The sequence below is a fragment of the Hemicordylus capensis genome, chromosome 1 (assembly GCF_027244095.1).
Source record: "Hemicordylus capensis ecotype Gifberg chromosome 1, rHemCap1.1.pri, whole genome shotgun sequence".
NCBI classification, from domain to species: domain Eukaryota; kingdom Metazoa; phylum Chordata; class Lepidosauria; order Squamata; family Cordylidae; genus Hemicordylus; species Hemicordylus capensis.
The window spans coordinates 286,098,675-286,111,643 of NC_069657.1; the positions used below are offsets into that span (position 1 = coordinate 286,098,675).

The 12,969-nt window shown below is 42.8% G+C and overlaps 2 protein-coding genes across 6 annotated transcripts in view; one reads left to right on the forward strand and one right to left on the reverse strand.

The window, feature by feature from the left end:
- The window catches only part of EIPR1 (EARP complex and GARP complex interacting protein 1), a 96,637-nt gene that overhangs the window by 46,435 nt on the left and 37,233 nt on the right, over window positions 1-12,969 (forward strand). For both annotated transcript variants that reach the window (XM_053285957.1, XM_053285958.1), the window contains exon 4: window positions 2,385-2,541. In XM_053285957.1, coding sequence (XP_053141932.1) covers window positions 2,385-2,541 — 157 coding nt within the window. The remainder of the gene's footprint in view (window positions 1-2,384; window positions 2,542-12,969) is intronic.
- Window positions 1-12,969, reverse strand: part of LOC128340628 (uncharacterized) — a 155,918-nt gene that overhangs the window by 44,508 nt on the left and 98,441 nt on the right. The window contains exon 6 of one of the 4 annotated variants that reach the window (XR_008313839.1): window positions 324-366. The exons of the other annotated variants lie outside the window; for them this stretch is intronic. The gene's annotated coding sequence lies outside the window, so the exon portion shown is untranslated. The remainder of the gene's footprint in view (window positions 1-323; window positions 367-12,969) is intronic. 4 annotated transcript variants of the gene reach the window in all.

A 12,969-nucleotide genomic window follows, 5' to 3' on the forward strand; every position in this document is an offset into this window, starting at 1 on the left:
CCCCCTACTTTTTCACTAGTACATTTTTTGTGCTTCTTCATCTATGTTGCTATTTGAGAAGCAGTGTTATAGTTTGTACTCTACAAATTAAATGGAGCTCATGCTTGTCCATCTTTTGTGGGGTTTTCGTGTGTGTGTATATATGTGTGTGTGTGTGTATACACACACACACATATACATATAACATGAGAGAATATACAGCTCTTGTTTCTCAATATAAATCTTTTAAATATATAAAATATATCCTGCACTTTACAAAAAGTCTCAGCACACCTTAACAAATTAAGATTAACAGTAAAACAACAAGCATCAGTACAACATACCTATTTAAAAGCTTTCCTAAATAAAATAGTCTTCAACAGCAGTCTGAAATGAGGAAGGAAGAGGGAATTCCTGAAGGATGGAAACCATAGCAGAAAAAGCCCTACCTTTTATTATAAGCACCATATATGAGAGAATATGCATATTCATGCATGCATATTGTATCTCATGTAGAATTATGATGCATTATATATGTTGGTTTGAATTGACCTAACCCTTTTGTAAATTTTCTATATTTATGTGAAAGTGTAGTCCAGCAGATACTATTACCTTTGTATGTTACAGATTTCCATGTTACTGATTTCTTTGTTAAAACAAATCCCTTCTTGGCCACTGGAGTTAACTGAATAGCCTTCAACAAGTCAAGGTCTATAGTCCAGATATTTCTAAAATCACAAGGTGATTTTAGAAATACTGTAAATGCGACAAAGTATTGGTACACGAATACTCCCACTTCAGTGGCTTAATCGTCAGTGGCCCAAATGTTGTGCTGCATTTTGTGGGAAGTGCCAATCTGCTCATGCTAATGAAATATCAATGAAGTTGGGCTTTTCTCAAGATTGCAAAAACAGCAAATGCTTAAGGCAGCATGCCCTTACTTCGGAAATACTACTTAGATCAGAAACAGATAGTTTCACTGCCAGCATTAAGTTTCCAATGTAAGTAGTGCTTCTGGAGTGCAGGTACACTACTTGGTGTATTCATGCTCCTGCACAAAAGCTCAAGCTCACCAGCACTTCAGTAGGAGCCCGGAGCAGTACAGGCAGATTGGCACCACCTGAGATGTGCTCCACAATCTGTGGGGCAATGTCTAAATATAGTCCTTAGAACTCATTCTTCGTTTTTCTTCTGCTCATCTTGTTTTGAGAATGAAGCTTCATGGATTACACAGCCCACATAATCTGGTAACTACGTGATTAACAGGCCAATAACCTTCTGCCTTGAATTATCTTTGCCAATGGTTGGTTAGTTACACAGAACACCTGCAGTGTATTCTGTCTTTCCTTTTTAAATGTATATCCTTGTTTCTGAGGCAGGGATGGGCGGTAGCTCATAGAAGAACATGTGCTTTGCCTAAAGTTCCCAAGTTCAATCCCTGACATCTTCAGGCAGAACAGGGAAAATCTTCCTCCTGAAACTGTGATGTTGCTGCCAGTCACTGTAGACATTATTGAGCCAGATGAACCCATGATCTGAGTCAATATAAGGCAGCTTGATTTGCTCGACTGGTATTCCTGAAAGTTTGGAGTTGGCAATAGCCTTGGGCCTGAACGGTTTGGAGGCTGACAAATCAGGGGATCTTTAGCTTGGATCTTTTGAATTGTATGCTAATAGAACTGAAAGAAGAGCCTTAAAAGAAGAGAGCTTTAAAAATGTCGCTGTCTGGAAAAGAGGTGATTTAGTGCCACACTTGCAAATTAAAGACAACCCAGCAAAGCCAGAGAGGCAAATCTTAAAACTGTATCTGCATTATTACCATTAAGGTGAATAATAGTATTTTCAGCAAGAGACCATTGTAATTTTCGGTATTAATTGAAAGGGACATATGGGAAACAGCACTGGAAAAGTACTAGAACAGAATTTCATTATCCAGTGAATATTTGGCTTCACAGTGTAGAAATGTGAATTAGTGTAGATTTGATTGTGGATTCTGTGTTGAACGGTTTGCTTACTTGTAGCCTGTCATTTTGCCTGTATGCTGTATTGTCAGAATTAAACTCAATAGAATTATTTTCTTTTAGTATATTTTGTGATTATATTGTGCTTGTTTTTAATCTTTTAATCAAATCTGGTTTTTTATATTTTAGCTAATATTTTAATTGTGTAATTTTTGTAGTCTTGTTTTAACTTTTGTGTGAACCTCCTTGAGATTGTTTTAATGAAAGGTGGTATAGAAATTCAATAAATAAATACATATTTTTTAGGAAATTAAATGGCAGCTGTGCTGTGCTGTGCCATGCCATGCCAATGGTTGTGAAAATACTGATGCACTGTATACCAGAATGTCTCTCTCCCCCTCCTCCTCGTACTGTGATCTGTTAACATTATCCTCTGTTCCTTAGCTTCAGACAGTAAAGTCATGACATGTGCGGCTGTTTGGAGGATGCCGAAGGAATTGGAATCCGGCAGTCATGAATCCCCTGATGATTCATCAAGCAACGCTCAAACCCTGGAGCTACTCTGTCACCTTGACAACACAGCCCATGGCAATATGGCCTGGTAGGATTCTGCATATTTTATACTGCCAGGGAGAGAGAGGGAGAGAGAGAGAGAGGGGAAGATATATATATATATATATGAAGGATAAACCTGTACTGTTCAGTGCAGGCTTATATTTGGACTTTACACATTTAAGTATATACACTTTCAAAATTATACAGATTGGGTGTTCTCTTTTTCTCAAGTAACTTCAGGGGTTGAAAGCTGTAGTTGTGCAAACACATACTGATGTAGCAATCCTTGTGCCGTCCTATGCTCTGTGTGTGCGTGCGTGTGTGTGTACATTTTCTGTTTCTGTTTCACACCAGCCAATAATATGCTTCACAGTTCTGTAAAGAATGTAACTTGGAAATTCTGTTTTCATCTTTGTTTGTCTTTTGATACCATCATCATTCGCCCCAATAATCTGATCTATTTATAAATAATGTTCCTTGAAGATGAAGTTTTATTTTATTAGCAGCTTTGTAGCAAGAAAATAGATTATTTCCTATTAAGAATTAACAATGATACACAGCACAGACTTACAGAAAGTTGCCAGCTTTATTTAATGGGGATTGACATCTGCTCATGGTGTACCTTTGTGAGCATCTAACAGGATATGTACCAATGAAGCAGTTTTTCTTTATATGTCATATTACCACAAAATATGTCAAATAAAATAAATAAATTTGTGTGTGTGCTGATACTGGCAAGAAAACAGTGAACAGTCTTTAAATCAGAGATGGGAAATGAATGATAAAACCAAGAGTTTGAGATGAGAGAAGTCACAGAAAAAACGTTTTTATTGTAAACGGGGAGACAGAAGACAGAAAATGAAAAGGATAGGTGCCAAATACAAATACAGATTTATTAGTACCTAATAAATAGAGAAGTATTGGAGAGGAGAGCTGGTCTTGTGGTAGCAAGCATGACTTGTTCCCTCATAGCTAAGCAGGGTCCTCCCTGGCTGCATATGAATGGGAGACTAGAAGTGTGAGCACTGCAAGATATTCCCCTCAGGGGATGGAACCACTCTGGGAAGAGCAGAAGGTTGCAAGTTCCCTCCCTTGCTTCTCCAAGATAGGGCTGAGAGAGATTCCTGCCTGCAACCTTGGAGAAACCGCTGCCAGTCTGTGAAGACAATACTGGGCTGGATAGACCAATGGTCTGACTCAGTATATGGCAGCTTCCTATGTTCCTATGTAAGTATATTTCTATATCAAAGATAACAGAAAGTATGTACAACAAATTCCTGAACAATATAGAAAACAATGTTTTCTAATAATAATAATTATTATTATTTTAATAATAAACTTTAGTTGTCAGCGTCCCCATAACAAATTGTGCTCTGGGCAGCTCACAACAGAGATTAAAACATACAATAAAAACACATAACACAATAATCATAATGGACAAAAAAGGTGAAAAGAAAATACAGTACAAAGCAACTGAAAAACTCATTTTAAAATTAGTGAAATATCAGATTAACTCTGAAAACCCAAATTTAAAAGGCCTGGGTGAACAAAAAGGTATCTACCTGATGTTTAAAAGAACAAAGTGATGAAGCCAGGCATACCTCACTGGGGAGGTTATTCCATAAACAAGGTGCAACCGAAAAGGCCCTCTCCCTGGTAGCCACCTGCCTTGCCTTGTTTGGCTGGGGCACCCAGAGGAGGATCTCCAAAGAAGATCTTAAGGTACAGATAGGGATATATGAGGCAAGGCACTCTCTCAGGTAACCCAGCCCCAAGTCATTCAGGGCTTTAAAGGTTAAAACCAGCACTTTGAGTTGGGCCCAGAAACAGATTGGGAGCCAGTACAGCTGACGAAGCACTGGCGTAATATGATCAAAATGTCCAGTCCCTATTTTGTACCAGCTGCAGTTTCCGGACCATTTTCAAAAGTAGTCCCAGTAATCTAAGCTAGAGATTACCAGAGTGTAACTCTGGCCAAGCTATCTCTGTCCAGGTAAGGTTGCAGTTGGCGTATCAACTGAAGCAGTTAAAAGGCACTCCAAGCCACAGAGGGCACTTGAGCCTCTAGTGATAGTGCTGGATCAATGAGCACCCCCAAACTGCGAGACCTGGTCCTTCAGTGGGAGTGCAACCCCATCTGGAATAGAATTCACCTGGGCAGAGGAATCACTGACCAACAATACTTCTGTCTTGTCTGGATTGAGTCTCAGTTTATTCACCCTCATCCAGTCCAGGCACCGATTCAGGACAGTCACCGCTTCACCTGCGTCTGATGAAAAAGAGAGATACAACTGAGTGTCATCTGCATATTGATGACATCTCAAGCCAAATCTCCTGATGACGTCTCCCAGCAGTTTCATGTAGATGTTAAACTACATGAACTCCTCTGTTCCAGCAGAGGAGAGGGAGAGTCCATCCGCTTCCCATCCAGTTCTGCTTGGGGTGAGAGACCAGGTGGGTGCTGTGGGCTCCTTCTGCTGTTACCTGACTGCTCCTGCTTCCCCTGTAGGGCTGCTGTCTATTGTGTAACATCTGTGGGGAATGTGTGTGTGTATGTGTGCGCGCGCATGCAGGATTGGGACCAGCTCCAGGGTGACTCAGCAGTTCCTTGAGACACCTGCTCAGCTTTGGGCTTTATAGGAACACTGCCTGTGGGGTTGCCCCTTTGGGGGAGCCACTTCAGGGGATAACGAGGGTGAGGGCCAGGCTGTTTGGCTCAAAATCACTTGTGGGTGTGTAAAGGAGGGCAAGTATTATAATTGGGCTTCTATTTGAAATATTGGGTGAGTGGAGTTTCAATGTGTCTGGGTCTGTCTGGAGATGGGGAGAGAGGGGGTGTATCCAATTATTATGGGCAGCTATTCCAGTGGTGGTGGGGAACAGAAGACGTAACGTTGACAGGTCAGCAGGCTGTTGCAGGGGAAGGGAAATCAGAAACTTAATTGCTGTCTCCCCTTCTAGCTGCCCTGCCAACTCCTTGACCATGGAAAGCAATGTTAACCACCCACAGAGCCTCGTCTGGCTCCTTTGTAATGCCAGGTCAGTCCAGAATAAACGTGAAATTATCCACGAAGGGGCCAATCTGGTACCGTATGTATTACGGAAACTTGGTTAGGGGAGCCTGGGGGCCCAGTCTGGTCCCAGCTTCTTCCTCCAGAGTACTCTGTTGAGGAGCAGGGGAGGGGAAGTGAGTGGGGAAGTGGAGTGGCTGTGGTATACAAGAACATTTCTCCCATGCCAGGATCCCTGTCGAAATGTCTGACCATACTGAATGTGTGTACCTAAGTTTGGAGACCAGGGATAGACTGGGACTTCTGTTGGTGTACTGATTTCCCCGCTGCCCAACCGAGTCCCTAACTGAGCTGACAGACTTGGTCTCGGGCTTGGTGTTGGCGTCTCCCAGGCTTGTGGTGGTGGGTGACTTCTATGTTGGCTTTGCGACCAATTTGTCCGGGGAGTTTCAGGAGTTCATAGTGGCCATGATGACTGTGGGCCTCTCCCAGATGGTCTTGGGACCGACGCATATTTCTGGCCACACACTTGATCTGGTCTTTCACTCTGAACAGGGTAGTGTTCCATGGGTGGGAACTCCTGTGATTTCCCCTTTGTCATGGACGGTCCACCATCTGGTTAAGGTTGGACTCACGACCACGTCCCACTTCCGCAGGGGCGGAGGGCCCATTAGGATGGTCCACCCGAGAAGGTCACTGGATCCAATAGGATTCCAAGAAGCTTTGGAGGGATTTAGTGTTGGCTCTGCTGGTGACCATGTTGACACTCTGGTGGAGAATTGGAATAATCAACTCACCAGGGCAATGTACACGATCGCTCCTAAGCGTCCTCTCTGACCTACTTCAAAACTGGTCCCTTGGTATACAAAAGAACTAAAGGGGCTGAAGCGGTGAGGTAGACGACTAGAGCGCAAATGGAGGAAGACTCGACTCGAAACCGACAGATTATTACATAGAGAGCTTTTGAAGATCTATGCTCAGGTGCTATGTGCGGCAAAGAAGCAATTCTTTTCCTCCTGTATGGCCTCCGCAAGTTCACATCCAGCAAAGTTGTTTAGGGTCGTGAAGGGACTAATGTGCACCCCTTCCCCCTTGAATCAGTACTTAGAAACAACAATTACTCACTGTGATGTTTTTAATGAGTTCTTTGTGGACAAAATCTCTTGTATTCAGGCTGACTTGGATTCAAACTCCACAATTGTTACAGAGTCTAATGCTGAGGTGTCCAGCAGCTCCTCTTATGTGATGACCCTGGATCAGTTTCAGTTTGAGACTCCTCAGGATGTAAACAAGTTGCTTGGAATGGTGCGGCCTACCACCTGCCCTCTTGATCCTATTCCAACATGGCTTATACTATCAGGCAGGGAGGCTGTTGTAGAGGGTCTGGTAGAGATTATAAATAATTCTCTGAGGGAGGGCAGGATGCCTCCTTGTCTTAAGGAGGCAATCATTAGACTGCTCTTGAAGAAGCCTGCCTTGGATCCCTCAGAGTTAAATAATTACAGGCCTGTCTCCAACCTTCCATGGTTGGACAAGGTGATTCAGAAGGTGGTGGCTTCCCAGCTCCAGGCAGTCTTGGAGGAAACTGATTGTCTAGATCGATTTAAAACTGGCTTTTGGGTGGGCTATGGGGTGGAAACTACCTTGGTCGGCCTGATAGATGATCTCCAATTTTTAATTGACAGAGGGAGTGTGACTCTGTTGGTCCTTTTGGATCTCTTGGCGGCTTTCGATGCTATTGACCATAGTATCCTTCTGGAGCGTCTGAGGGGATTGGGGGTGGGAGGCACTGCTTTGCAGTTGTTCCACTACTACCTCACTGGCAGATTCCAGATGGTGTCTCTTGGAGACTGTTGTTCTTCAAAATCTGAACTTCCGTATGTTGTCCCTGAGGGCTCCGTATTGTCGCTGATGGGTTGTTGTTTTTTTACACATTGTTTAACATCTGCATTAAACTGCTGGGAGATATCATCAGGGGATTTGGTGCAGGGTGTAATCAATATGCTGATGACACCCAAATATATTTCTCCATGTCAACATCATCAGGAGAAGGCATAACCTCCCTAAACGCCTGCCTGGAGGTGGTGATGGGCTGGATAAGGGATAACAAACTGAGGCTGAATCCAGATAAGACGGAGGTACTTATTGTGTGGGGTCGAAATTCGGGAGATGATTTTGATCTACCGATTTTGGATGGAGTCATGCTCCCCCGGAAGGAACAGGTGTGCAGTCTGGGGGTGCTACTGGATCCGAACCTCTCCCTGATTTCCAAGGTTGAGGCAGTGGCCAGAGGTGCTTTTTATCAGCTTCAGTTGACACGCTAGCTGTGTCTGTTTCTTGAGATGAACGACCTCAAAACAGTGGTACATCTGCTGGTAACCTCTAGGTAGGATTACTGCCATGAGCTCTATGTGGGGCTGCCTTTGTACATAGTCCGGAAACTGCAGGTGGTTCAGAATGTGGCAGCCAGGTTGGTCTCTGGGTCATCTAGGAGAGACCATATTACTCCTGTCTTGAAGGAATTGCACTGGCTAACAATACGTATCTTGGCAAAATACAAGGTGCTGGTCATTACCTATAAAACCCTAAACAGTTTAGGCCCTAGGTCTAAGAGAACGTCTTCTTTGCCATGAACCCCACCGCCTGCTAAAATAATCTACAGAGGTTTGCCTGCGGCTGCCACCAACTCATTTGGCAGCTACTTGGTAATGGGCCTTCTTTGTTGCAGCCCCTGGACTTTGGAATGCACTCCCTGTTGAAATATGAGCCTCACCATTTATGGCAACTTTTAAAAAGGCAATGAAGACACATTTATTCACCCAGGCTTTTAATTAGATTTATCGTTTTAAATAATTTTAATACTGTGTTTTAAATGTTTTTAATCTTTTAAATGATTTAAATTTTTAATTGATTTAATGTTTTACATTATTTTAATTGTAAACTGCCCAGAGAAACAAGTTTCGGGCAGTATAGAAATATTTTAAATAAATAAATAAAATAAATAAATAAACAGCATAGAGGAAAGAATGGAATCTTGTGGAACTCCATAGTATAACTGCCAAAGGGATGAGCAGTAGTCACCCAGTACCATCTTTTGGAAATGGTGCTCCTCGAGTTAGGAGTGGAACCACCTCCAAATTATACATGCTTCATGTTATCTTTAATATTGAAATACAGGAAGACCTCGATACTCATGGGGGGTCTGTTCCCGGCTGCAGCCGTGGATATGGAAACCTTGACTATTGAGGCATTAAAGTCAATGGGATTGTGGGGGTTAGGTGCCCGGTCGGCCAGAAATTGTTCAAAAATGGCTGAAAATTGGCTGCATTTTGGGGAAACGTGTGGGGAGCTCCTTACTATGCTTTGCTGCTCCCCCTTAGTCGCTCTGTGCCCCGGATTGTCCCAAAATCAACCAAAAATTGCCAGTGTTTTTGTGTTTCCCCCCTTAAACTGAGCCAGTTTGTGGCTCCATGAAACAAAATGGTGACCGGTAATTACCTCTGCAGTAATTTCCAGCCACCTCTGACCTGCAGATACGTGAGGTCAGTGTCCCCCACCCCCCACACGTGCCAAGGTCCGGTGTCTTTTTCCCAACTGCAGATACATATATCTATGGATAATGAATCGGCGGGTAACAACAGTAGCTGCAGGGGGAGGGCGACTGGGCGAGGGGAAAGTTCCCCCTTTTGCCCCCTAAAGTAAGATCGCCACTGGCTGTGGCAGTGAGATGGGGTGCGGCATGGCTGGCTGGAGGGAGGGAGGGTGGTGGGGGGAGAGTGCACCTTTTTAAACTTGTGAAAGCCTGCTGTGTGGCTGGGCGCCAGCGAGCTCCTTCCTCCTTTCTTTCTCCCTAGTGACTGTGCATGGACTCTACTATCTGTAGCCCATTTGGGCTTCTCCCTTCATGGAAGGAAAGCAGTAATGAGATGAGGGCCTAAGTTATGATTATTTGAAAAAGACACTACCATGAAACTTATGAACATTCACCTGCATAAGGGTTGGTTTTTTTATTTTAAAAAAATTATAGATATAGTCTGTACCTGCGCCAGTCATCAGAGCTGTGGATATTCTGAATATAAAAGGCTCAATTAAGATTTCTCCAAGAAACATCAAATTCTGCACAGAGCAAAGCTCACAAAACTACACGTGAAAACTAAGACGTGTACAGCCTGGCTCCTTTCCATCATGTGAGGAGCCTCTTGTGCACTAGAAATTGCTGGGTGTGTTGATCCACAGACTTTCAAGCCTGTCTTTGCATCGTTCTAGTTTTGTCTTACATACAAATAAGTCTAAATGGAGGGAGCCAGTACCACCACCACCACCACCACCACCACCACTACAGATATTTATATACTGTACCAGTTTTCAACAAAGCTTCTCAAAGTGGTTTACATAGGAGAAATAAATAAGATGGTTCCCTGTCCCTAAAGGACTCACGTTCTCAAAAGAAACAAGGTAGACACCAGCAACAAACTGCTCGAAAGTTGCTGTGCTGGGGTTGGACAGGAAAGTTGCTCTCCCCTGCTAAAAATACGTGAATCACCACTTTAAAAGGTCTCTCTTTGCTCAGTTCCCAGGGGAACTGAGCATAGGAACATGCTAGAGTTCCAGGGTGGGGGTGGGTGGGGATTCCTGCTTTGGTGAATTCGCTATTTTTTCTTTTTCTTTTGGTATGCTTATTCTTGGAAGATGGAAGACAAGTCTGCAAAGTATTTGAAACAGTTAGTAAAAACAAGCATTCCGAACACTCCTTTCTCCATTCTTCCATTCATGTTTTTGTGGGGAAGCCGTTTATCTGTCCAGATTGATAGATGCAGCTGATTCATGCATAGTTGACAATAGCAAGTTTCCAGGGTAAACATCTTAGGAAGGTTCAGATGTTCTGATGAACCCTACCTATTTTTTAACCTAACAAATCCAACAAGAAGGATTTTTCTTGGTGGGTGGAGGGCTGTTCCTGCTGCTACATAACCTTCACTTGTCCTGTCTCATTCCAAAGAGTTCCTGAATGCTTTCTTTCGCAAATGTGCCTTGCTGATCTTCACTAGGGTTAAAAATAACCACTTTTAACTGGGTGTTCAAAACAGAGTTGAGTGAACCAGGGTTAGTGGCTTCCCTGGACTGAGAAAGAGTTACATTCTTGGTTCTCAAGAAAATTAAGAATGGTTTTTATGGGGGAAACTATTCAGAGTACTGTTCAGATGTAATGTCCAGTCCTATATAAAGGTTCGTTACTATGCTGAAACTGAGTATAAAGACTATGGTTCGTTACTATGCTGAAACTGAGAGAATATTTTTCAACCTAATTAGGAATGCTGGTTGTCACTAAAATAAAAATCGGCTAAATAAGACAAACCTCTGACAACATATCCAGTTACAAAGGCTGTGGGAAAATGAAGAACAAACTGTATTATGTTAAGCATGCCATTAGAGCTGACATGCTTAAGGGTTAAAGTCCTTCTACCATCTTCCAGATACAGCCTTTCTCTTTCTCTCTTACGCGCATGCGCACATGCACACACCCCTGTTAATCTAATGATATGCTTAAAGTAGCATATAGTTTGTATATGAGAGAGAATTCAGGTGTAATAAAGAACTAGAATTCGGAGCAGTGTAGATGAATGATTTGTTGCTGTAGTGCTTCTTCTATTAATCTCATCAATTTGCAGGCTTAAAAAAAATAGTGTTGCAGTAAGAGTTTCTAGCAAATGTTGAGCTTTTGCAGATACTTTATTCATTTCAGTAAGCAATGCTTTTTATTTTCTAAAGTTGGTCTGCCCTTTCCCTCAGATCCCAGTTCTTTTCAGTATGTGTGTTTATATTGTGACTGGTCTCTTCTGATTGTTTAGTTAGTTTATCATGTTTTTTCTTGCTGCTTCTAGACAGCATGTCCTCACCAAATTCTTCTGTCAGTCTCTCTCCATACCAAGTTTAAAGTTCTCTCATGCCTTCAGAACTTGGTATAAGCTGTCTCTTTGACTAATTTAACTCTGCATTCCCCTTGTACTCTTCTCCTTTCCCCTTCATCCCTCATCTTCATCTTATTCTTTGCTTAGCCTTTTGCTGTCTTTTAATGTCAATACATCACATAGGCCCTTCCTTCCTGCTTCTCTTCTGGTCGCCCCCCCACCTTGATCTTATTTTACAGTAAAATAAATCTGATTTCTGACCTTTTCTGAAAATTCTCAACATCCAAAACATAGCAGTTGCTTCCTTTATCTCTGCAGAGATTTGAAGAATAATCAAATGATCTTTTTAGCTGTCTTGCTTCCTAAACTTAGTGCCAGAATCAAGTAGATATCTATTTAATCTCAGCAGAAAGAGTCAGGGAGAATTTAACACCTTGCTTCAGCCTCCCCATAACCCTGTATTGGAACACTGGTTCAATAAATCTTCAAAAGGAACAGCAGATCATATATTTTACATTTCCACTGTGGATATGGATTTTTCTCAAGAGTATAAACAATGCTATGTTTGGTCACACCACTGCTCCTTCTTATGCTGGGCTAGTCTACATGTTCAGAAAAAAATTATAAAGTAGGGCATTGCTGGGGAACTGATGAAGTATTGCATGAAAGAAGGCTTTTTGCTGTCATGATAAACAGAGGGATTCACACTTAAGCGTCTGACGTGCTAGTTTTCTACTTGGAGGGAGTTCTTAAGGTAAGGGAAATATCTGACTGGAAAACATCGAGTTGGATGATCAGTTGATGGATCATCTAGTTGGATCATCTAGTTGTCCCTCAGGGCTCCATATTGCCTCCAATGTTGTTTAACATCTACATGAAACCGCTGGGAGAGATCATCAGGAGATTTGGTGCAGGGTGCTATCAGTATGCTGATGACACCCAAATCTATTTCTCCATGTCAACATCATTGAGAGAGGAGGTCATAACCTCCCTAAATGCCTGCCTGGAGGTGGTGATGGGCTGGATGAGGGATAACAAACTGAGACTGAATCCAGATTAGATAGAGGTACTCATTGTGTGGGGTCGAAACTCGGGAGATTAGTTTGATCTGCCTGCTCTGGATGGGGTCACACTTCCCCAGAGGGAACAGTGTCCCAGGTTGAGGTGGTGGCCAGAGGTGCCTTCTATCAGCTTCAGCTGATACACCAGCTGCATCCATTTCTTGAGATAAACAACCTCAGAACAGTGGTACATCTGCTGGTAACCTCCAGACTGAATTACTGTAATGCGCTCTATGTGTGGCTGCCTTTGTATGTAGTCTGGAAACTACAGCTGGTATTTAAGAGAACTTCTTCATCATGAACCCCCCTGCCCATTGAGATAATCAGGAGAGGTCTCTCTGCAGTTGCCACTGGCTCGTCTGGTGGCTACTCGGGGATGGGTCTTCTTCGCTGCTGCCCCAAAGCTTTGGAACACACTTCCTGCTGAAATAAGAGCCTCCCCATCTCTGACAGTTTTTAAAAAATCTTTAAAGACACATCTGTTCACCCAGGC